A 25,720-nucleotide genomic window follows, 5' to 3' on the forward strand; every position below is an offset into this window, starting at 1 on the left:
AGTGCCTGGGGGTGGTTGCCGCTTGCCATCCCCCCCTCGCTGCTGACACCAGCAGCGGTGTCTGCAGGTGGTCTGCAATTGCCACTGGCTGCTGCTGCCAGCAGTGTCTATGGGTGGTCGCTGACCACCGGCTGGCGCTCACCACCCGCCTCCCCCCATCGATAGCGCAGTAGCTGCCTGAAGGAGTTCCCCATTTGCTTCTGCCACACTCTTGCTGCTGGCAGCAGTGCTACCTGTGGGAGCTTGCCAAGCTCGCCCCCCCACAGCCTCCAGGAGCATGTGGAGTTCATGCCTGAAAGACTGTCTTCCAAATCTCTGAATCTTTCCCAAATCGATTCAGAGGTTTTTCTTTTCCCAATTTGATTTGGATTCAGTGATTCCGCCTTTGAATTGGGCTGAATTTTCTCTGAATTTAATTGCGAACCAAAGCTTCGCACACTCCTAGTGGGTAACACTCTGCAAACTTCACTGGAAGCACAGATGTGTCTGCATGGCCTGCTTCTAAATCTTGTACTCTCTAGGCTGGCCACCTAGTGCATAGTACTGAGCAATGGCTTTTGGTAACTATAGCATCTGCAGAGTGATTGAGAGCGAGTGTGTGTGTGTGTGTGTGGGTATGACCACTCTTTCCAATATCTTGATTAAAAAAAACTGGCATCTTGCCTCATCCCCCTCATAAGGTCTCACTCATCATTTGAGCTAATTGGTAATCTGTGCAACAAGGCCTCCTGCCAGCCAGGACTGCTCCGACCCAGCTCAATGTGCTGCAGTCCCAACTGCGTGTTTAAATGTGGTGCCCAGGAGCAATAAACTCTGACGTGATGTGCACCGGTGTTTATTATGTCTCATTAATTGCATGTATAGATGTGCCCACTGACTGCAAAAAGAGCAGAAGCAGACTGTCTATACAGCTTCTAAAAATCCTACATTTGAACAGCTCACAGGGCAGGTGAGGTTGTCTGGAATTTCTCTGCTTTCAATCCAAAAAATGCACCTGGAGGAGTCTGAGGCATGACAGTCTTTTCCAGTACTCTGTATGAAATAGTCTCTCTTCAGCCTGCCCTTCTGAAGCCCTCAGCTGCTGTGTTCTGCATATGGTACAGGGCCTTTCTTAATGGACAATTTTCATTCTTCCCAAGTTTTATTTTCCCTTCTCTCCTCCCTCTTTTATCACCTACTCTGCTGTTTGGATCATTTTTTTCTGCATTTTACACCTGGGTCAGCCTAGTTTGAAAGCAAAAGAACTGTATCATATTCTTAACCCTGTCCAAGATATATGACTGGGAGATGGAGTCTTAACCAAAACAAAAACTGAAGCAAACACAGTATGCCTGGGATGTCAGCTTTCCTACAAAGCAGATGGAGGTTCTGCCACAATTAGAGCTCACACCTTCCCTTCACCATGCGAGGTAGCAGGCAGCGTGCATGTGATCAATGTGCTGGATGCCAAAGAAGGAGAAGAGAAAGTTGAATCCTTGTACTTGGACTGCAGGAAAACTAGAGTCCTGACTGTATTACATTCGGGTCACTTACCTCAGCAGCTGTCATTTTCAGATGAATGCAGCCTTCATTCAAGGGGGCTGATAATGAGGCAAATCCAGGTACAAAGACTGGATTTTTAACAGACTGGCTGCAGGAAGATTTGGGAGAGTCTGTGCTGAGATTCTGTATCCTTGAATACCATGAAATCTATCCCCAGAGGGGCTCTGTTCATTCTCTCTCGAGATTTGGAAGAAAAGCTGGGCTTGACCTTCCTCTGTTTATAACAACCAGCCACAACCCATCAGAGAACAGGATCCCAACAGCCACAGCTTCTAACAGTGTCAAGGCTGAAGTAGCACTGAGTGATTCCATGGCCTGGGAAAGCTGCAAATGTCCTTTTCCCCCATTCTAACCCCAGAAAGCACCTTGCTTATTTCAGGTAGGGTGTGGGGAGGAAGATTGGTCTTGACCTGTTTATATGAGACTGAGAGGACTCACATGCCAGGCCAACAAATTTAACCAATGTCCCATTCAAGTGAGCAGACACTTTAAGAGCAGCATCCCAAATTCTGTGGATAAAAGCTGGGACTCTGACACAGTACACATTTTATTGTTAAAAAAGCATAAAAACTAATAACATGCTTCCAAGAGTTAGAGTGATATGTACATCTGCCCTCCCCAGGAGGCTGCACGGAGCTTAGCCTTCAGCCCTTACAACAAAACATGCACCCCTGCACAGGCTTTGTGGTAAAACAATACTCCTTGTTAAGTGTTATTTTTTCACCTGTGCCCTGGATTTTCTTGTAAACTGGATTAAAAAATTGAGATTATCTGGTGTATAAAATGGTGCATGTCATACTAATGACTGAGATACTGTTCAATACTTCTGGGAGGCATCACTAGGGCATCGTTGCTTTTGGGTTTCAGTTTAAGTAGATTTAAAAATATGACAGACAAAAGCTCTAGCCAAACCCTCAGATCCAAACTACCCCAAGCTTTGAGTGCTCTAAACCAGGGGTTGTCAACTGGGGGTATGCAACCCCCCACGGGTACTTGAGAAGGCCCAGAGGGTACACGTGGATGGGCGGGGATGGAGCACCACCATGCAGCATCCTGCGCTGTCGTGCAGGTACCACCCACCCAGCTGGACATGGCGGGGGGGCAAGGGAAGCTCACACGCAGCAGCTGCTCCTGCTCCGCATTCAGCCACATGCAACCCGTCCCCTCCTCCCCCCCCGGCATCTGGCTGCCAGGGGTACACTGCTCCATGTCTGGCCACTGGGGATACAATGATCTGAGAAGGTTGAAAACTCCTGTTCTATACCAGCAGTCAGCAAAGTTTCAGAACTGCAAGCCAGAATGACCTGGCTTGGGTCTGAAGTGGGCTGGTGTTCCCACCTGATCAATGCCATTGCTTCTCCCCAACACCTTGCTGTGGCACTGGTGCAGGTCCCAGCTGCTCAACCCCAGTGCAGCTTGTTGCTGCCTGGTCCCAGCATGCCACTGAAGCCCCCTTGATTTGTGGACTATATGTTGCTGATCTCTGCTCTAAAAACTGATTCAAAGTAGATCCAAATTTTGGAGTCTATCCCCATCTTTACAATGGGCTGAATGAAAATCTTGGACACCAAAGTTTGGACTGTTCACTTCCCAGATCTGCATTCAAATTATGCATCTTGCTCCCATCATTATCAAGTCATTAAAAAACATAAACCGAATTTTGCAGCATTCATTCCCAGGGAAGAGCAACGTAGAACCTTAAGTTGCATGAACCTGTGGAAGTCTTCAGAATGCAGGAAATTAAGAGAAAAAAATCAAGGCCTAGACATTCAGATAACCCGGCTAAGGTGTACTGCAGTTTCCCTGCAAGTATTGGGAAACCCTGCACGAAAACACACTGATTTACATTAAAATATTAAATTATTAAAAACATACATAAACCTTTTGCAGTTATAATGGTCAGACATGCCAATTTGAGGGAAGAAAACCTCATAGAGTTAAAATACAACTTTCTCCCTGCCTCGATGTTTGCAGTGATACTTGTGAATGCTCCAGTGTGGCTATCTTTTACAAGATGCCAGAAGTCAGGAACGCCAGTGGTTCTCAAACATTTTTCATACTGAGGACTACTTTTTTAGACAGAGCTCTCCCCCTTGTTGGCCCCTTTCCCACCAACATTGATCCCACACCCATTCTTCTGTGCCTTCAGTGTTTGGTAATATGAAAAAATAATCAGGCAGTTAAAAAGAAGATATTAATCTATTCTCCTCTAAAAGCAAATGCTGGAGCCTGCTCCCACTGAAGTCCACGCTTGCTTACAGACCCTCATTCTCTATTTCCACTGTTTCTTTCCTCATCCTAAGTGTAGCACTTTACATTCATTAGTACCGTTTCCCCCATTGCTGCCAGCCCCACTCTGCACTACTCTCATTAGATTTATTTGCAGTTTGATTCTGTTGTCATGCATGCCAGACCCCCCCACTTCCATTTTTAATCTCAGCTGAAATTTTGATCAGGGCTAAAATTAATAGGCTACTGGTTAGAGAAAGGGCTAGCTTTTTGTTGGTTTCAATTCAGTTGCTCACAAATGTGCCAGGAAAGTCTTAGAGAGCCTGGACTGGGCTGTGTCTAGTGACAAATGTCACTGCTTGAAAATGACAGATGTTTAATATGTCTTGGCTGGATAAAAACAGCTCTGCAGAACACAGCTTGAGAACCACTGAGGTAGGTGACAGGTCTAGACAGTACTGCTGAGTGAGTACAAGGGAGCTTTTTTCCCTTATGTCCTGAATGACCGTGTAAATTGCTAGTGCTTCTAGATGTACCAGTCCCAAACTCACACAATTGGAGTGGAAAAAAAACACCCACAAAATAGTGAGCACTGATTGACTAGCAGGTACAGTACACTCTGTGCCAGCAGCCAATGAGAATTAGCTGAGCACAAGCTCTCATTGGCTGCCATTGCTCTGAAACCACTCCCATCTGATGTGATCGACCTTTAAACCTACCCCCACATATCCAGAGGGTGAGTATGATTTGTGATCTTCCTGAGCTGTCCACAACTACAGCTCAAACAGATACTGGCAACTACTTGTGCTCCTTAGAAGCATCCCACCACTGGCTTTATAAAGCAGTGCAACATGGTAATACAGCTGCATACATCCCTTCTTGGGGAAATGGAGTGTCTTTTTCCTTACAGGCTAACAACTCTTTTCTCCTTCCAACTCCAGTTCATGCAGAAGGCTCCTGGCCTCCCCTTCAGCTGCATCTGAATGTCTTTCACCTTCAGCATCATTCCCAAGGCACAGAGGGCTCATGATGTAACGGTAGTTACTAGTGACAGCAGCAGCTGCTCCAGCAACATTCTCTTCATTGTCCAAATCTCCAAATGAAGTGTGCAGGGCAGGGTCACACCCAGAAGCCTCTTTGTCTGTCCCAATGTTGACATACAGAGGATCTTGACTGGAAGAGAGTGTAGACATTCTCCCCTGAATCATTTCCAGCTGTAATTTCAGCATAGCAAAGCTAGGTCTGAACTTGGGCTCAGGATGCCAGCATCTGCACATGAGATCATAGCTGCAATACAAACAAAATAAAAAAGAGCTGAAAAGTATAGAAGCCATCTGCCTTCACTCTTAAAGAGAGTCTGTGTTCAATGTAGACTGCCCACTAGTAAAGAGATTAGGAGCACTATCAGCAAACAAACATAATCCAATTCTTCACTCAGTGGCAGGTATGCAAATACAATTTAGGGCTTCATCACACAGCTAATGCACTGGGCCATGATAGAATGATACAATTCTGCCTTATCTCCATGAAAGCAGTGAGGAGAATTCTGATATACAACCAAAAATCTCTGTATGCAAAATGAATCCCCAAGCAGCCAGATCTACAAAGGAGCAACTCAAAATTCAAAAGAGAAGGTTCACAGAATTTTTCTGGGCAGAGGTTGGGTTAAGTGGATCAAAGACAGGGTGATGATGAGGAAGGGGATATTTTATCTTTGGTCTGTTAAGAGCCTTAGTATGGTTATTTGTTCAATTTGAATCATAGGTATTCTTTGAAACTAGGCTGGATGTGTCACTACAGCACTAGAGCTATTTAGACATGTGCATTTTTGTCAATTGACAAATACAATTAAAACAAAAAACCCCACAAGACACTGTTCTCCAGAATCTATTCACAAAGGCCATTCTGCTCAAGTTTTGAACAGGGTAAGAGAACATGGCTTCTAATTTGAGGAAGAAAATCAAAGTCTAAGTCTCCTGACATGTTCCAAAATGTTTGCATTTTAAACAAAACAATTGCTGAGAAGAAGGAGGTTATTTATGATGCTTAAAACAAAATGAAAAAGGCCAATCAGACATAGGTGTTTTTTAATTAAAGTTTCATTTACTGATGCTGATTGGCACAAACCAAGTGGAACAGTTAGTAACGGATTTTTTATCTGTTCATTAAAATGGGCATGTTTTATTATCTCAGCAATGGATAAGAAACATTATCTTTCCAAATTCTGATCTAATGCAGATGAAACTGTGAGAAAACAACAGAAGCCTTGCTCAGTGCTCATGCTTTAGTAGGCATGAGTTATTTCTAGTATGAATAATAGACGGTTCTCTCTAAATGCAGGGATGTAGTCAGGAAAGCCACAGCAAAATTGGAGTTGCAACTACCAAGGGATGCAGAGGGTAATGAGAGGTTTCTACAAGTATGTCAGTAACAAGAGAAATATCAGGGAAAGTGAGAATCCCTTACTGAATGGGTGAGGTAACCTTGTGACAGAGTATACAGAAAAAGCTACAGTACTCAATGCCTTTTTCACCTTGGTCTTCACAGGCAAGGTCAGCTCCTACACTACTACAACTGGCAGCAGAGTTTAGGGAGGAGAAGAGCAACCCTCAGTGGTGAAAGAACAGGTTAGGGACTACTTAGAAAAGCTTCACACATGTCCATGGGGCCAGATGGGATGCACTTGAGAGTGCTGAGGGAGTTGACTGATGTGATTGCAGAGCCCCTGGACATCATCTTTGAAAACTCATGGCTATCAGGAGAGGTCCCAGATGACTGGAAAAGGGCAAACATAGTGCCCATATTTAAGAAAGGGAAAAAGAAGGATCCAGGGAACTACAGACCTGTCAGCCTCACCTCAGTCCCTGGAAAAATCATGGAGCAAATCCTCAAGGAATCCATTTCTAAGCACTTGGAGAAGATAATGATTAGGACCAGTCAGCATGGATTCACCAGGGGCAAGTCATGCCTGACCAACCTGATTGCCTTCTATGATCAGATGACTGGCTCTGTGGATGCAGAAAGACCAGCGGATATGTTATACCTTGACTTTAGCAAGGCTTTTGATATGGTCTCCCACAACATTCTCGCAGGCAAGATAAGGAAGTATGGGCTAGATGAATGGACTGTAAGGTGGATAGAAAATTGACTGGATCATTGGGTTCAGAAGATAGTAAGTTGGCAGCTGGTATCAAGTGGACTGCCCCAAGAGTTGTTCCTTGGGCTGGTTCTGTTCAATGTCTTCATCAACGACCTGGAAGATGGCATAGATCGCACCCTCAGTAAGTTTGCAGATGATACCATGCTGGGCAGAGTAGTAGATACGCTGAAGGGTAGTGCTAGGATTCAGAGAGACCTAGACAAATTGGAGGACTGGGCTAAAAGGAATCTCATGAGTGCAAGGTCCTACACTTAGGATGAAAGAATCCCATGCACCAGTTCAGGCTGGGGACTGATTGGCTGGGCAGAGCTCTGCAGAAACAGACTTGGGGGTAACAGTGGATAATAAGCTGAATATCAGCCAGCAGTATGCCCTTATTGCCAAGAAGGCTAATGGCATACTGGGCTGCATTGGTAGGAGTCGACAACTAGATCTTGACAGGTTACAGAGGTGGGCAGATGAGAATAGGATGGGTTTCAATACAGACAAGTGTAAGGTGTTGCACCTGGGGAGAAAGAACCAGCAGCATACCTACAGGCTGGGGAACTCCCTTCTCATCAGCACAGACAGAAAAGGATCTTGGAATCACTATTGATTCCAGAATGAACATGGGCTGACAATGTGCGGTTACAGTCAGGAAGGTCAACCGCACTTTGTCACGCATCCGTAGATGCATCATGAGCAGGTCCAAAGAGGTGATCCTCCCCCTCTATGCAACACTGCTCAGGCCGCAGTTGGAGTATTGCATCCAGTTCTGGGCACTGCACTTCAGGAGGGATGTGGACAGCATCAAGAGGGTCCAGAGGAGGGTCACTCGCATGATCAGGGGACAGCAGGGCAGGCCCTGCGAGGAGAGGCTACGGGACCTGAACCTGTTCAGTCTCCACAAGGCTGAGAGGGGAACTGATGGTCGCCTATAAACTTGCCAAGCAGGCAGTGGGAGAGTCCCTGTTCCCCTGAACACTACCGGGGCTAACAAGGAACAACGGCCATAAGTTGACTGACAGTAGATTCAGGCTAGATTATCAGGAGGTGCTACTTGACAGTCAAGGCGGCTAGGATCTGGAACCAACTTCCAAGGGAAGTGGTGCTTGCTGCTACCTGGGGGTCTTCAAAAGGAGGCTAGATAGCCACCTAGCTGGGGTCATTTGACCCCAGCATCCTTTCCTGCTCATGGCAGGGGTTGGACTAGATGGTCTGCTTAGGTCCCTTCCGACCTTACCAATTATGAAACTATGAGTGTTGCCAGCAGGGTGAGGAAAGTGCTCTATTCAGGACTGGTGAGGCCAAATCTGGAGTACTGTGTTCAGTTTTGGGCTCCCTGCTACAGAAAGGATGTGGACAAATTGGAGAGAATCCAGTGGAGGGCAACTAAAATAGTGAGGGGGCTGGAGGTCATGACTTATGAGAAGAGGCTGTGGGAACTGGTCTTAGTCTAGAGAAGAGAAGACTGAGAGGGGATTTAACAGCAGCCTTCAACTACCTGAAGGGGGGTTCAAAAGAGGATGGAGCTAGATTGTTTTCAGTGATGACAGAACAAGGAGCAATGGTCTCAAGTTGCAGCAAGGGAAGCTTAGGTTAGATATTAGGAAGAATTTTCTCACTAGGAGGTTAGTAAAACATTGGAACAGATAATCCAGAGAGCTGGTGGAACCTTTATCCTTGGAGGTTTTTAAGACCCGGCTAGACAAAGCCTTGGCTGAGATGATCTAGTTGGGGATGGTCCTGCTTTGAGCAGGCGGTTGAACCAGATGACCCCCTGAGGTCCCTTCCAACCCTAATTTTCTATGATTTTGTTTCAGAGGGATGTGAAGGAAGTGGCAGAGCCCTTACTGTTGGAATAACCAAGCTGAAAATGGCCTTTCTATTCTAGATACTCTGCAACTACAAAGAAAAGCTCCTCAAGCCATTTATCAGCCACAGTACCACTCATGATTTTTTGAAGTTGAATGTGGATTAAACTTGGGTTACTGCAGCTGAAGTAATTTGAATATTGGTGGATTAAAGTCATTGGCACAATAATTGGGGAGTGGGAGTTTTCAGTTCTTCTCTAACTTCTGCTTCAGCAGGCAAATCTCTGACAGTTCACTAGCTGAATTACCATATGTTTGCCCTCCATCCTGCTATGGCTCCTCCTGGCACTCATTTAGCTAGAGTACAGCCAATTCTATTGTTCTTTTTTCTCTCTGTGCATCATCCACAAAATTGGCATTTAAATTTCTATCCCTTTATTGTTGCCAATCCTGCCGGAAAAGGGAACAATGTGTTATCTTAAAGTGCTGGCAGTGAAAGCCAACACAAACAAACCAACCTAGTTTAGAGCTGCACACTGAGCAAATTCAATAGTGTGTTCATTGAGGAAAAAGGACCTAGCATTTTCTGAAGTATGGTAATTTTTACTTGACCAAATCCTAACTACTTTTTATTGCTTTTTATTTTGTAGCAGCAGATTACATATATTTTCTGGCTTTGTTGTCTAAATTAAACAACGGTATCTACAAAGGTGAAACAGTGCATGGAAACAATTAAAAAAAAGTAATCTGCCAAGAGGACTAGAAAGAATGACTTGTTCATTAACAAATGCCTAGAGCCTTATGTGGAAAAGAGAGATCCCATTAGATCTGTGTGAGGGGGTAGCTTTCATAAGCCCCATCAAAATGTCTTCTGATTTGGGGTTTGTGATGGGCTGGTTCATCAAAAAGACATGGATAAGTAAAGTGGTAACTGGCAAAGGGATTTAATGGCCGCATAACCTATTTATAAAGGACAAATGGGGAAATAAAAAACAACTTTGGGAATTATTCAGCACAGAGTGTTTCTTATTTCCTTTTCTGAAATGCTTTTGTCCTGAATTAATAGGCATTTATATTTGGAAAAATACTGGAGGAATTCAAGTTGCAGAGGAAAACATCTGTGCTTGTGGTCAGTTGTTAGACTCTAGTTTGAGTGAGGTGGAAGGTACTGAATTCTAGGGGTGAAACACTGCTCCAATGCTGAATACCCAACCCAACTTGTTGTACATTAGGTCTGTTCCGAGACTCACTTCCCCCAGTGCTCTGCCTGATTATTATCTAGCCAACCTTTAGGGCATTGCTGGAGGCCCACATTGTTTCTTAGCCATTGACATAGAGGAGTGAGTTTCTGAGACTATAGCTAGTTTCTCAAGAAGTCAGAGACCTCATTAGAGGTCTGAAACTGTGGTCAGAGACTACAGTTTCACAAAAGGTCTGAATCTTTTGCAAGAGGAATAGAATATATTCTAACACATTAGAATGCTGATATTGTTTAAGCTCTTGGGCCAAAGTAGGTGTCAATGTATATACCCTGATCTCAGTTGAGTTATACAAGTAGGAAAACTGATGCTTTGTTTTTATGGTAGCAGCAGCTCAAATAATTTTCTAGTGGGTGCCATTATATATTAAAAAATAAATAAAATCTGATCAGAAGCCCAGCCTGTTGCCTCTGTCTGTCTGCCTGTCTCCATTAAGCATAGCTTATTTGGCTATATCTTTTATTGGACCAACTAAAGAGTGGGAAACATGTTAGACAAGCTTTTGGGCACAAAATGCCCTTCTTCTGGTCTGGAAAAGAAGCAAATAGGCTGTATCTACTATCTGATATACCTCCCAACTCTATAGTTGGTCCAGTAAAAAAGGATACTACCAAACACACCTTACTTCTCACATATTGCCCAGGCCTTCATAGCTATAACAACACTATGGCCCTACTACTACCACTATTCAGACAAAATCCACAATGGGAATCAAAAGAAAGCATGGGGCAAATTACTCACACATCTTCCAGGCACTCCGGGGGCTGCTTCAGCCTGTTTCCGCTGATGAGGTAGTTGTAGATTTCTGCATTCTCAATGCCTGCATATGGAGTCTGTCCTCGGGTCACAATCTCCCACATGGTCACACCAAATGCCCACTGAAATAGAACAGCAAGCAAAGCTAGCAAACAAACATCTCTGCTTGCCAGAGCAAGGACCCTTCCTTTCCAAATTATTTCTATTACCTAATTAGCTTAATGTCCTGAGCCAGACCCTGGAGTGACACAGGTTTAAATGGAAACAGAATTTGGCCCACAAGCTGAAGATGATGCAGGTAACAAGGCATTTTTGGCTTGTGTTCACTTGCCCTTAACAGCATAGCACATGCCAATGAAAACAGGGGAGCATCACCCTCCATGCATTCTTCACATGTGGTAGTAGGCACACACTTCCAGTATGATTTTCATACACTGTAGTAGATATATGCAGGGAAGAAAGAGCTAAGTCTAAACTAAAGATACTGGAGCCAGAGGTATAACTGGAAAGGTTTACACCCTGGGCCAAACCTACTGTAGGGATCAGGGTTGAGGGCAGCAGGACTCAAGGCAGACCCAGCTACTGCAGGGCAGGGGGAGGGGGTGTCAGTGTGGTCAGCAGCTAGGGAGTTAAAAGAGCAACTGCTGAGCAAGAGACCCTCCTGTGGCTGCCACCAAATTTTGTCATCAGTGCTGATCAACAAAGGCAAACTGAGCTGCAGAAAACCTGACAGCTGCAGTAGGGCCAATGCAACACCTGGCAGCTGGTCTGTTAGCCCCCACACTGGTCCCCATGCCAACACCTCCTGCCAGCAGCGTTTTGGTGCCCCCTCTAAGTCTGTGCCTGGCGTTCTGCTTGCCCATGCCAAGTTATGCTGACTGGACATATCATCTTAATTATCTAATTAAGTTAATTAGATGATATGTTGTGTCTAATGAGGTATGTTCCTCAGGAGAAATATCCCATTCAGATGTGTCCAAACATCAATCATTGTACAATGTATATGTGGGCCACACCTTGCACCATGCAATTTTGTAGCCAGACTTCAAGGTACTGTATTTACTCAAATCCAAGATGAGTTTTTTTCATCCAACCAGAATGGGGGGAATGCCTCATCTTGAATTTGAGTACCAGATTGCAATAAGCAGCAGCTCAGCTTGGGGCTGAAGCCAGAGCTGAGTTGCTACCTACCTGGGGCCAGGGGAGAACAAGGGAGACTGAGGGGGATGGGGAGAGGGAGGAATGGGGGAGACAGCATGTGTGGTTGGAGGGAGCATAGAGAAGACCATGCAGCCTGCCTGCACTTACCTTCTGCTCCAGCTGTGGATCCTGCAGGCCTAACCCAGTCCAGCTGGGAGCTACCACTGCTTCTCCCTGGCCAGGGTAGGATGGGGCTGAGCTGGGGCCATTACTGCCGCTGACTGCCCCAAAGCCAGACTCCCCCCGCCCCACACACACACAGTTGCTGTCCCCGCCACAGCAGTAGAGGGACAAATTTAAGATCTTCCAGTAATCAGATTACATAAATGGAAAATTATACATTTATAATCTTCCTTGTATAGAATCAAATTATTGGGAGATCATTTTAAATTTTAAGTTTTTGGATTGAGGTAAATACAGTATTGTTAGCCTCCTCTTAAAAGGCAGGGTGAAGAACTGGTAATTAGGAGCGCAAGTTCACAAGCCAAAACAGAAAACAGTAGGAATCCAAATCAGAGGGGATCTAGGGAGAGAAAGGAGAGAACCAGAAGATAGGTCCAGAGGAAAGGGAGATGAGTTCCAAATTAATATACTTATCCTCAACTACTCAGCAAAATGGAATGAGGATGAGTATCTCTAGAACAAAAATACTTTTTGGGCTGTATTCTATTTGAATTAGGTGCCTACATGTGATTCTATTCTACCCTGCCTGCGACCCTGAAAATCCATTAGTGCATCTTCTTTTCTAATAACCGCTATCTTACCTTTAAGATGAGTCACAAAAAAAGCAGCAATAAGTATTGTGGTAGCCCTTCCCAACATTGCCCTCTGTAGGGTGAACTATTACTGGCACACCTGCTTGCGTGTGTGTGTGTGTGTGCGTACATGTGTGCGCGCACATGCAGATGAGAGAGAATGAGAGAAATCACTTCACCTTCCTGTAACAATGGAAGGCAGAAAAAATGGAAAAAAACAACAGTGTGAAAGAAACTGAGAAGAGATGGAAGCAAAGAAAGAAAGATAAAACGTTGGGGAAGGAGGCAAAGGATGAGAAATAAAGATATGTAGAAGTATCAGATGACAAAAAGATTCATGACATGCATATATGCAGAATAAACTACTCCCCCTCCAGTTTAGATATATCTCTTGCATTTCTCACGTTTGGAGAGCATCTCAGCCACAATGCAGAGAAGGACCTGTCCCTTCAGACAAAGAGTTGTCACATTCATACAATGCTCTCTCATCACCAAGGACCTGACCCAATGCATGATAAAGTCAACTGTAAGATTTCCACTGGCTTTTAGAGGACACCCAAAATCAAAACTCACCACATCACTGTGTGTTGTGTAAAGATTATCCGCAAGGCTCTCTAGTGCAAGCCACTTCACAGGCAGCTTGGAGGCACAGCCTTGGCGATAATAGTCTCCACTGTAAATTTTCTTAGACAGTCCAAAATCTGCAACACTTACATTCATATTTTCATCCAACCTAAGGGAAAATTTAAACAAGTAAACTGGAATCTGTGGGTTATACCAAGCAACTGGGCACTGGATGGCTCAGGGAAGTAACAATAAGATCAGGGGCAAGCAAAATACGGCCCACCAGGCCATTCTATCTAGCCTGCAAGGCCCCTTAAAAATTTAATAAATTAATATGTATTATCTCCTGGCTCTGTTTGAAAGCAGACAGGAGCCAGGGGCAGCAGGACCCAGAGGGAGCCTAAGCAGGCTTGAATAGCCCATCCCCTCCCTACCCACAGCCAGTTCCCTGCTTTCCTTCCCCAGCCCTGCTCCAGCACCAGGTGGCTCCCAGCTGCATCGCTGGACTGTGGAGCGTGGGACCACACTGTTAAGTGCACATGCAGGCTGAGAGGGGAGCATCTGTGCATGCAGGCTCAGGGCAGAGTCTGTGTGCGTGTGTTCATAGGGAGAGTCCCACATGTACCCCTCACCATACACATGTACCCATACCCTCCTTGCACTGCCATACACAAACCCCAGCTACCCTCCCCCACATACAGCCCTCCGCAGACCCATAAGCACCCACACGCCATATATCCACACACACCCACATGCTCCCTCACCCCACATACACACACCCTACAAACCTATACCCGCCCCCCCAACAACATACAAGAGTAAGACTTCATTTTAACCTATTGTGCAATCACCTCTATGTATACTACACAAGCACATGTAAATCAGGAGAAAAATATTTTTTGAAATCAAATTAATGAATGCTGTAGATGTTTACTTTTTAGAATATACAGTAAAAACTTTGTTATCCAGCACCCATGGGGAATGGGGGTGCCGGATAATAAAATATGCTGGTTAATTGAGAGACCTGAACAAGCATCTTTGCCTGTTCGGGCAGCTGCTTCACCCGTCACATCCGGGGCGTTGCTGTCCCTCCCAGCACATTACCTACCCTACTGCGGGCCCAGAGGGACAGGGAGGTGGGCTCTGTGCAGCCTGCTATGCCCTGGGCTGTGCAGGCTTGGCAGTGCAGGCTGCTTTGCCCCGGGTTATGGGGGCCTGGCGAAACTGGAAGTGTCACAGTGTGCGCTTCCAGTTTCGCTTTTCCCTTACAAGCTGGCATGCCGGTTAATAGAACATGCCAGCTTGTAAGGTGCCAGTTAAGGCAGCTTTTACCATAATATGGTATTTTTCTGGTTCCAAGATGGCAAAACCTTTTGCTGAAAGGAGTACTTCTGGGGGCAAGGCGAGGGACTTCTGGTGGCAAAGGTCAGGGGTTAGGGAGCAGGACTTCTGGTCACAAGATGGCAACCAGGGGGCAGAGCACCTGTTAAGGGGCAGGGCTACCCATGCAGCCCTCGACAGCTTGCCAAAACATGGTAAGTGGCCCTCCACCCAAAATAACTGCCTGCCCCTGAATAGAGATATAGAGCCTTTCAAATCCACTTCATCAACAGGTATGGCTCAGGTGGGTGGTGACTAAGTCATCCATGTCTCTTGACTATTTGGGGGCCAATGTGAAACTATGTTTGGTGGCCTCCATCCAGGGAAATTACTGGAGCACTGGCAGTGAAGATGCAGAGCAACTTCAACTAAAGAGGTCTCACAGAGGAACATCTCTCCTTTCGCCCAGGGCATTCAAGTTTCTGCTGCACAGTTTGCTTTTAAGGTATGCAGATGCAAAAAGATGTAGATAGAAACCTTAAAAGATTTCCTTTGATTTCCCCTTTAAGAACCTCATTTAACACCTAACCTAACTGCATTTTTCAACTGTTTCGAAAATCTGTGTCTCATTCAGTTTCACTGGCCAGAGGTGGTTTTGTTTATAGATGCATGAAGAATTCTATTAAAAATCGTTTGCCTCCAATCTTTGCTCCTTCCCAAAAGCAAAGAAATGAGCAGAAATATCCTCCCCTTCATCAGAGAAGGTATTAAAATCAGGGAAGAGAAGTGTCAGTTTTATATCACATGTAGCTGCCAACAACTGAAGCATGTCTGCACAGCCTCTGGCCCGTGCTAGGGAGTGCTATTATAAAATGGATATAATGTGTTGGTGCATGCTCATCACCACTCTGGCAGCTATGTTACATCTGTTTCAATGTGTAATGTGACATCCTCACTCAGTGTACATTGTGCTTCACTATAGTGGTCCAGGTGCATCGTGGACATGCCCTCAGTTGTTTCAATAGAGAGTTTTTCACTTAAGCCAGTATCTGGAGATAGCTCCAGGGTTTGATGTCTTTTGTGGGAAATCTTGGATTCTTTTTACAGCAGCTTTGAAAGCACCACTCTCTTACAAGATCCCAAATACATTCTTTGCTCCCTTGTATTGTGATATTGTAGCAATGCCCATTGTCAGAATGATACAACACTACAAAAATATAGTTTGTATCAACCTTGTGCATACCAGCTAGATGCAGGAGGGATCAATCTGGTTACTTAGCTGAACCTTAGAAGTCTCCCATGAGGACCTGCACTCCTTCCCATGGCCCCTGACCAGCACTGGTTTCCCCTTACCTGCTGTCACCTACTTGGATGAAGAAGTGATATACTGTTGATCTACCACCAAAAGGCAGGCTCCCCCCTTCTGACTTTGGGAGCTTCTAACTCCTCTCTCTCATATTCTGCCCCAGCAGCCTTTGTTTGGTGTGAAAGTGCTTGGTCCACTTACATGCAATTCCGAGCAGCCAGGTCCCTATGTATAAAGTTTTTTGAGCTCAAGTACTCCATACCACTGGCAATATCGATCATGAACTTGAGTAATGTCTGAAGAGGCAAATTCTGAAAGAAAGCAACAGTTCAAGACTTAATACTGGAATATTCAAGACACTAAGCACTGACCCCTGACACTCACCCCAGACACTCACCCTGGTTCATACTATGGGCAGTGAGGAGCTGGCTCCCACCAGATTACATACAGTCATTTCAAAATTGCATTGGCCTGGAGTCTCCTGGACACTTTGAGACAATCTGAATTTCACATCCCAGAACCTACACCATCACTAGACAACTGTACAAAGAGAAAAAGACTTACAAAAGGATTTTCTCCAATCCGTGACATCAGCAGAAAAGCATGAAGGTCTCCGTGCTTCATGAAGGGCAGGATCACCATGGGTATTGGGAGACGGCCCTTGGGACGACTCCGCAAGCTGACACCTAGGGTAAGAATATGCACAGAAAGAGTATTTTGCAACTAGATTGATACTGCGGATGAACCTGTTGCTCCCTTCATCCATCCATTTATAGGAAACATAGTTTCATAGTTTCTAGGGTCGGAAGGGACCTGAGCAGATCATCTAGTCCGACCCCCTGCCATGGCAGGAAAGAGTACTGGGGTCAAATGACCCCAGCAAGGTGATTGTCAAGCCTTGTCTTAAACACCCCTAGGGTAGGAGCCTGCACCACTTCTCTTGGAAGCTGGTTCCAGACCCTAGCTGCCCTGACAATGAAGTAGTGCCTCCTGATATCTAACCTAAACCTACCCTCTGCCAGCTTGTGACTGTTATTCCTGGTCACTCCTGGCGGTGCTCGGGGGAACAGTGACTCCCCCAATGCCTGCTGATCCTCCCTGACTAGTTTATAACAGTCCACAAGATCCCCCCTCAGCCTTCTCTTTTGGAGGCTGAACAGGTTCAGGTCCCATAGCCTCTCCTCATAGGGCCTGCCCTGTTGTCCTCCTCTGGACCCTCTCCATGCTGTCCACATCCCTCTTGAAGTGTGGCGCCCAGAACTGGATGCAGTACTCCAGCTGCGGCCTGACCAGTGCTGCATAGAGGGGGAAGATCACCTCTTTGGACCTGCTCGAGATGCATCTGTGGATGCATGCCAAGGTGCGGCTGGCCTTCCTTACTGCCTCTCCACACTGCCGGCCCATGTTCATCTTGGAGTCAATGATGACCCCCAGATCCTTTTCCGCCTCCCTGCTGACAAGAGGGGAGTTCCCTAACCTGTAGGTGTGGTGCCGGTTGTTCCTCCCAAGGTGCATCACCTTGCACTTGTCTGTGTGCCATCCTATTCTCGTCCGCCCACCCTTGTAACCTGTCTAGGTCTGATTGTAGCCTGTTGCATCCTTCCAATGTGCCCACGTCCCCCCACATCTTAGTGTCATCAGCAAATTTGAACAGGGTGCTTTTTACCCCCTCATCCAAATCGCTGATGAAGATGTTGAACAGCACGGGCCCAAGGACCGAGCCCTGCGGAACCCCACTGCCCACGTCCTTCCAGGTTGAGAAGGACCCATCCACTACCACCCTCTGGGTGCAGCCCTCCAGCCAGTTGGCGACCCATTTGACTGTGTGGGTGTCTACACCACAGCCCCCCAGTTTCTTAATGAGAACAGGGTGAGAGACAGTGTCAAAAGCCTTCCAGAAGTCCAGGAAGATTATATCCACTGCTACCCCTGCATCTAATGATCTGGTGATCTGATCGTAAAAGGCCACCAGGTTGGTCTGACAGGACCTGCCACTGATGAACCCATGTTGGTTGCCCCTAAGCATGCAGTCCCCTGCTGGCCCCTCCTGGATGTGTGCCAGCATAATTTTCTCGAACAGCTTGCCTAGGATCGAGGTAAGACTAACCGGCCTATAGTTTCCCGGGTCCTCCTTCCTGCCTTTTTTGAAGATGGGGACTACGTTGGCCCTCTTCCAGTCCTCCGGTACCTCACCAGAGCACCACGAGTGCTCGTAAAGTTGTGCCAGGGGACTTGCAATGACCTCGGCCAGTTCCTTTAGAACTCTAGGGTGGAGATCATCCGGGCCTGCTGACTTGAATACATCCAACCCGTCCAGAAGCTCCCTAACTAAATCCTCGCTAACCCGTGGCCCAGGTGTGCCTCCCCCGGGGCCCGAGGGGGCCCCAGCAGGGAGGTGGCTGTTCTGGTCCCTACTTAGGAAGACGCAGGCAAAGAAATCGTTAAACATGTTAGCTTTGCCATCTGGTGTGACGACCAAGTTTCCCATGGCATCCTTCAAGGGCCACACATTACCTGGGACCTTCTTTTTACCCCCTACGTATTTAAAAAAGGACTTCTTATTGTCCTTAATCTGGGAAGCTAGCCCCAGTTCCATCTCTGCCTTGGCCTTCCTAACTACCCCCCTACATCCCCGAGCAACTACAGAATTGCTCGGGGATGTAGGGGGGTGATCACTTGTAATTTTGGAGGGTTGTATTCTGTGTGTTGAGCCCACTTTCAAGGCCCAATTTCATGGGACATGGAGAAAACTCTAGTCTCACTTACTCAAATGGTACCTCTCGTGAAGGCCTTGGCTCCTTGCTGGGCTGGGTTCTGAAGTTTCTCAGATCCCTCTAAAGAGGTTTCACCTGCCCCATATTAATCAGAACGGTTTCATTTCTGAGGCTGCTCCATGTTTCCCACTGTCTTACAGGAAGGCAGTAATTGTTCTACTGTCTTCTCCCCAGGGCCAAGGGGCTTTAAATCAAAGGAGGAAGGGTTTCTTCTCTGCTATTCTTTTATTAACCCATCCATTGCACCTCTTTGTTTTGCCACAGTTTGGCCATTTCTCAGATGTGCCATCTGTGCTCATAGTTACGTAATACATTTGCAAAAGCCAATAAGGGCTGGATAAATGGTTTAAACAAGAAAAGGAAATTACAGATGCATTAAAAATGTGTGTGTATATATCTATGTAAACACACGCACACTTCAGCTCCTTCCAAGCCTGGAAAGGAGCAACTTCCATGGAATCTGGAAGGCTGTGGGCTTGAGAATTGCTGTTTGCCACCCTCGAGATGGCTGCTATTCAGTGCCTTGGGACCATATGTATAGTTTGTGAAGGAATTAGGGATTCCTTGTTCTTGAAGGTACTCTACTGTGACTCCTGTGGAACAGTACTGTTAGCTCACCAATCAATTTAGTAACATGAGGGTGGTCAAACTCCTTCATGCAGGCAGCTTCTCGCAGGAACTCCTCAATGTCACTCGAGGTGAAGATGTCCGCTAAAAAGAAGCCACATTAGAATTGGTTCATCAGTGCCTCAGAGTCTCCTGATTATCAGAAGCTTGCCTCATGAGGCATTACACACTGTCTCAGGCTAGATCAAGCATTTCCCAAACAAGCATATCCTGCCTCATTCATCTGGGGTGGACAAAAGTTGGAAGAAGGAGACAGTCTTATATACCCATCAGGGACATCTGGTAAATTGCTTCTTGGCAGAAAGAGGGCCTGTCTATTAGCAGCTCTTTTTTAAGCAACAGCTTTCCTTGGAAGCCATGGAAATCACACATGGGTTAAAAATGTGAGACCTAATTAGCTAAAAGAAACTAAATTATAATCAGGGATCCTTGTTTTCTCTGATAAAAAAAATCAGAAATTCTCTAATATATATATTAGTTGAACACAATGTTTTTTGATGTATTTACAGTTTTAAAGCAATTTGGAAGCCTACCAGTGCCTCAATTAATATAATAAAATAAATTCTAAATACCTACATATTTTGGCATTTGATTTTGGGTTTTTCATCATGGAAAATAAGAGCTTCTGCTGAGTCCACTCTGTACACCCAAGGGAATTATGTACAAAACATTCAAAATTATGTGCAGGAAAACTCAAAAATATGCAAATTATCATTATTATTATTATTTTTACAAACTAAATATAACACTATTTTAATCTTCTTTAGAAATATATGCATGTACCTTGTATGGTTGGAGGTGTGTGTGGGGGGGGAGAGTGTGGGGTTTGTGTAAGGTGTAAATATGGGAGTATGTGGGGTTTGTGGGCAGGTGTGGGTCTTATGGGGCAGTTGTAAAGGAGTGTGTGTAGGGGGTGTGTGTGGGGTGGGGGGGTTGTGGTGCAAAGCCCCCGCTGCCAGTGGCTCAGCAGCAGCAGGCAGCGGGCCTTCATGGTGTTCATGGCTGCAGCAGGCAGAGCCCTCAGCAGTGCGCACACGCTTTCACACCAGCCTGGTGTGGCTCCATGTCAGTGCATGGGGCTTATACCACTGCAAGCAGAAACTGCATGCCACTGGGCTGGGTGGGCTCTGTGCCTCCATGAGCAGCTTCTCACTGGAAGCCCCATGTGGAGCACAGAGCAGGCTGGCCCAGCCCAATGGCGCATGGCCCAGGAGCTGCGCACCATGGAGCCTGGCAGGCTCTGTGCCTCCACATGGGACTTCCAGCACTCCAGTGGGTAGCTGCTCATGGAGGCAAGCAAGAGCCCACCTGGCCCGATGGCGTGCGACTCTGTGCCTCTATGTGTGGCTTCCCACCTGGCCTGATAGCACACAGCTCTGGATCTACATATCATTGGGCTGAACTGGCCTTCCGTGTGGGGCTTCCCACAGACACCTTCCCGCTCCCTCAGCTCCACCCATACACCCCCGCCCTGCCCCACTGGCTCTTCCCACAGCCTCTAACCCCCACAGCCCTGGTAGTTACTCACACCCTCCCCATAGGGGACCCCCTCCAGGAGGTCTGGGGGACTGCAGATTGGGGCTGGAGGGGGTCCCCAGTTGGCCCCCAGACCTCTGTATATCCCACTTACCTCAAAGGCTACAGGGAAAGCGAGCCTGAGCCAAGCTCTCACTGACAGTCTCAGGCCCCACCCTTTCTCCTCTCCCTCCTCTTTGGGACAGGGCTCAGGGTTTGCCACCCTTTTTGCAAGAAGCTGTTGCAGGCTGGAACTCTGTCAGCCTGCAGAAAGCTCTTTGCAAAAGTGGAAAATCCATGCGTATCTCTGTTAAAATGAACAATCCTTTTTTTTTCTGTTTAAATTGAAAATTCACATTTTTTTCTGTTTTTTCCATGGGAAACAGAAAACGTGGATCCCTGATTATAATGGAGGAGGAGATTTAGGTAGCACAAAAGTTCAAAGAAAATGTTGTCAACTGACTAAATAGATTGGAATAACAGGCCAAATGGAGACAATTTAATTCATGACCCTGGTGACATGGAAGATCAATACTTTTATACCTTTTAGTGTTATTGATCCTTTTAATGTGTAAGAGTTATGATTTCTTTGGCACCAGCAGCCCTGGAGAGCTTGGACTGAATTCAGCACAGATCTCAAAAGGGAGGTGAAGGTCATGCATAAGACAACTTCTGATCTCATCACATCATATAAAACCACAGTCATTTATGTGATGATACTGCTGTTACCCCACATTTACACTGGTTTAAATAAGCTCAGAATTTGGCTCAGTAGGTAATGTTTCCCACTAATGATGCCACTGCTGAATTCAGTAGGTCTCTAGATTGAGGGCTGCAAGCTAGGCAGAAAAAATGATAGTAAATGAAAAGTACTAACTTGGCATTACATACATACAAAACATATAATTTAAACAGCCTAAGATTCTCAGGGAGATCATATTGAGTTCCAGGTAGAAACAAGCGTTACTTTTGTTTAAGACAAAAATACCTATGTCCACTTACACCACAGACTTTGGCTCCAGAAGTGATAGGGACAGTGTGGCAGAGGTTAAATCAGATATGTTTGGGACAGAACTGCTTTATACTGTCCTGGTAGCTGCTTTTCTTGCTTCAGCCCCTCAACATGCAAGTTACACTTGTTTTGTACCCACCAAATATCATTTGAAGTTATGCTATTGTCACATGCAACTGACCTGAATTTATACTGCTCGTCGCCTTGCCCCTAAATTTGGCCCAGAGTTTTTAACCTATTTTCTCCAGAATTTGGTCCTGCAGTGCTATCTGAGAATGGCAAAGTGGACTTGACTACACCATCCCTACCATATAATTTAGCATGATATAAAATCAAGCAGCTAAGATGGATCCCCCATATTTCACAGTAGTAGATGCAGTAGTATTTATAATTAGTTTCTGTGTCTCTGTCATATACTAGATGTTGTGTAAAGACCCAAGCAGGAATGATTCTTGCCCAGACAAGTTTATATTCTCAAAAGTTAGGGATGAAGGAAAAGGGAAGAACTGAGTGAAACAGCTCAGTGGAAAGTGCCCAAGTTTAGGTGTAGGGAGCAGTGGGGATGAAGGTATGGAGATGTTTTCTGGATGAATGAATCAACACCCTCCAGGCTGGCACTACTGGCAGAACAGACTGGATGGGGAGAGGAGGCAGTAATCAACTGAATTTTTCCAAGTTGTTTTAGATGAAGTACTTCAAGTGGCCCTGCTTGTACTCACCTTTCAGCATTTTCACTGCTACTTTCTGGAAAGAGCCATCCTGTAGTTTCAGTAGTGCTTCTCTAACTGAGCCAAACTCCCCTGTGGATTAGTGAGAGCAGACAGTCAGGGAACATGTCTAATGCAGAGGGGGTGACTCACACCAAGCTTTCTCTTTGGGTCATGAAGGGAGGAGCTCAAAGGCTATGAAAAGTGTAGCTATCAGCCACATTTTTAGGCCTTCCCTATCAGCACCAGTGGATACATGTGCATGGGAGGCAAGGCAACAAGGGCTGGGAAAGGAGGAACAAAATAAGGAGAAACAAAATCAGACTGGTGATATGGTAGGCAGGACACAGTAAAAGCAGTTTCAACAGGCAATCCTCTGCTGACCTACTGGCTGAGGATATGCTGAGTTAGAGTGGAGGTTGCAGCTGGGAGATGACAGGAACATTTCTGGGGAAGAAGTACTGTGAGGGTCTCAGCTAGGGTCAGAGAGGGGACTTACAATTGCAGAGTTAGGGTGATTGGTCAGCGAGGGAAACTGTTAACATGACAGCTTTCTGAAGTGACAGCTCTCAGAGATGATATTCCAGTGACCATGCCAGTGAGAGGCGTTCACATCAGCACTCAGTCAACTAAACCCAATCAGACCTTTTCTCTCTAAACTCAGGGAGTGCCTTCCATCAGCTCCTCTCTCAAGAGGAGACAAAGCTCTAGTGTAGATGAAGTGTGGCTGACTGACCCCAGTTATATTCTTTTAGCCTGGAATGATTAAAAAAAAAAAGTTTTAAAATGAGCGTTAATATTTCTTCACCTTAGTTTCGCTCCTCCTTTGATCTGCCTGATATGGGATGGTCCAGTTGCTAAATCAACCTAATTCTGTAATTGCTTATCTTGTATTTCAATGCATCTGGTTTGAGGTGCCTTGAATCAGGTCATAGTACTGCCAACCAAGCAAGATGAGCCAAGAAGCAAAGCCAGACAGATTTTGCTTCTCTGCCATGGCTATGTTTGCTTCTTTCTGCTAGCTACTCTATTTACTTGCATACCACATGCAGCTTTCTTCCCAAAATTAGCCACCCAAAACTTGGGTATGCATTTTAAGTGAGGAAGTCAATTTCTATACTGGAATGGAAGCATGGGGATGCTGGAATGTTGCCCAGGGCTGGCTGCCTCCTGGCTGCATAGATGAGTGAAGTCACAAGCTAGAAATGTAACCCTACCATGGCTGCCACCAAATTGGCAGCATCCACATGACAAGATTAAACCACTAGGCTGAGTGGGAACAGGAGGGTGAATGATGCCGGTAAGTAGACTCTGTTGCTGTTCCATGACGACAGAATTCAGCTACAATTCTGTAAAAATCTTTTTCTCTTCATTCTACCTTCCCAAAACAAGGTACATGTCTTATCTGGGGACACGTTATATATGAGAATATACGGTATTCTCCAGAGCCATGCTTTATGGTAATGCTGCTCATTCCCACGTCACAACAGTTAGATCACAGACAGCTTCAAGTCACATTTATACTCCCCTAATCCTGGGAAAAACCAAGATCTGCTACATTAATGGAGATTACCACTGCAAATCATCCTGTACTCTCTCTCCCACACCCAAGATTCCCCTCTGCTGAGAACAGGGGTTGAGACCCAGAACAGGGAAGCATAGAACAGACCACACCAGGGCTATGGCAGCTGGTTTTCTCACACTGAGGGTGTCCCCAAGTTCCTTGTCAGCAGTTTTCCAGCTCATCTGCTGCATGAGGCAGCACAAAGGAGTCAGGGCAGGAACCAAGGACAAAAAGGGTTTATGCAGGGAGGATTCTCAATGGTTGTCCCCCAAACTCAGAACTGGCAGGCAGTAACAGGCAGAAACATTATTTCCATCCCCAATATTTTTCCTTGTAACAGTTGGAATCTGAGCCCTTTGCTGCAGGTAGGTTATCTTCTAACCAAGAACTGACATTTGTTTGGGAATGCTAGGGAAAATGGTCTCATTGCAACTGGGTTGCAAATAATTACATTAAAAGCAATTTTTGTATTAAAAGGAAAACCACACCTCTCAGCTCCCTTCTCCATGGCCTACTCTGCCTAATTTCTATTTCCACCTCAACTACTGGTCTTCTGATTGAAAATTATTTTTTCTAGGGAATAACCTGAATTAAACAAGGAAATATAGTAAAACCTAGTTGTTAAGACACCAGCCTAGGACTTGGGAAATCGCCGCTCTGTCACAGAGATGCTCTGCCCTTAGTCTTCTCCAAACTAAATAACCCTTGTTCTCTCAGTCTTTCTTCATAAGGCCTGCTTCCTAGGTCTCTAATACTTTTTTTCACTCTACCGGACTCTTTCTAATCTGTCCTTGTCTTTCTTGAAATGTGGGGCCCAAAGATGGACCTAATACTCCAAGTAAGGCATAACCAGTGCCAAACAGTATGGAAGAATCACTTCCATCAGTTTCCTTGATTTGTAAGTGATACTCCTTTTAATACAACCTATTATGGCTTGGCTTTTTTGCAATAAGAGAACCCTGTTGGCTCATATCCAGCTTCTGGTCCTCTTCTATTTTAGGCTATAGACATGATCACTGACTCACAGACCACAATGGTGGGTGAAGACTATGGACCTAACAAAGATCTGAGGTATGAATACTGTGCATTTCAGCTGATATACAATCAATAAGCTTGCATTTAAGTTATAAGGAGTAGCCTGGAAAGTAGAATAAAAATCTGTTCATCAAAGCCACTAATATTAGAATAGGCCAAGAATTGCTTTGTTGAAAGTGCTTTAGAGCAGCTAAAAGTAATAACTGATGTTATAAGAATTAAGTTGTATGTAGTCAGTTAGAATTCCATTGAAATAATTAACCAATAAGGCTACAAGTACACCTCTGAAACATGGAAGATGCCAAATTTTAGCCGATTTTGGATTTTACACTTCACTGCAGAACAACAAGGAAGTTTTTTTACCTCTCTGCCTGCCATCTGACACCTCCAGGGAAGGAATTCTACCTGAGCTACACATCAAAGAGCTACTCAACACAGCTCACAAAGACTCTCATGGACCCAGAGGGACAGATTTCCATCTTCAGCTCCCTCTGTGCAAAAATGAAGTTCATTTCCTACCTATGGGGACTTTTTACCATCTTGTAGCATCTACACTTTTCCCAGAGCCTGATGAAGGGACTTTGATCCTGAAAGCTTGCAGA

General features: G+C 45.5%; 1 protein-coding gene across 10 annotated transcripts in view; it reads right to left on the minus strand.

Annotated features, from left to right (window-relative positions):
- Positions 1-2,076: 2,076 nt before the first annotated feature.
- TYRO3 (TYRO3 protein tyrosine kinase) overlaps positions 2,077-25,720 on the minus strand; it is a 74,158-nt gene continuing 50,514 nt past the window's right edge. For all 10 annotated transcript variants that reach the window (XM_090033384.1, XM_090033377.1, XM_090033378.1 and 7 more), the window contains 7 exons: positions 22,532-22,612; positions 19,277-19,369; positions 16,449-16,570; positions 16,086-16,195; positions 13,268-13,427; positions 10,725-10,861; positions 2,077-5,058 (listed from right to left, as the gene is read on the minus strand). In XM_090033384.1, the coding sequence (XP_089889510.1) occupies positions 4,683-5,058; positions 10,725-10,861; positions 13,268-13,427; positions 16,086-16,195; positions 16,449-16,570; positions 19,277-19,369; positions 22,532-22,612 (1,079 nt within the window). In that variant the 3' untranslated portion in view covers positions 2,077-4,682. The remainder of the gene's footprint in view (positions 5,059-10,724; positions 10,862-13,267; positions 13,428-16,085; positions 16,196-16,448; positions 16,571-19,276; positions 19,370-22,531; positions 22,613-25,720) is intronic.

Source organism: Crocodylus siamensis, chromosome 2 (genome assembly GCF_052110815.1).
Source record: "Crocodylus siamensis isolate JL-2025a chromosome 2, ASM5211081v1, whole genome shotgun sequence".
Lineage (NCBI taxonomy): Eukaryota > Metazoa > Chordata > Crocodylia > Crocodylidae > Crocodylus > Crocodylus siamensis.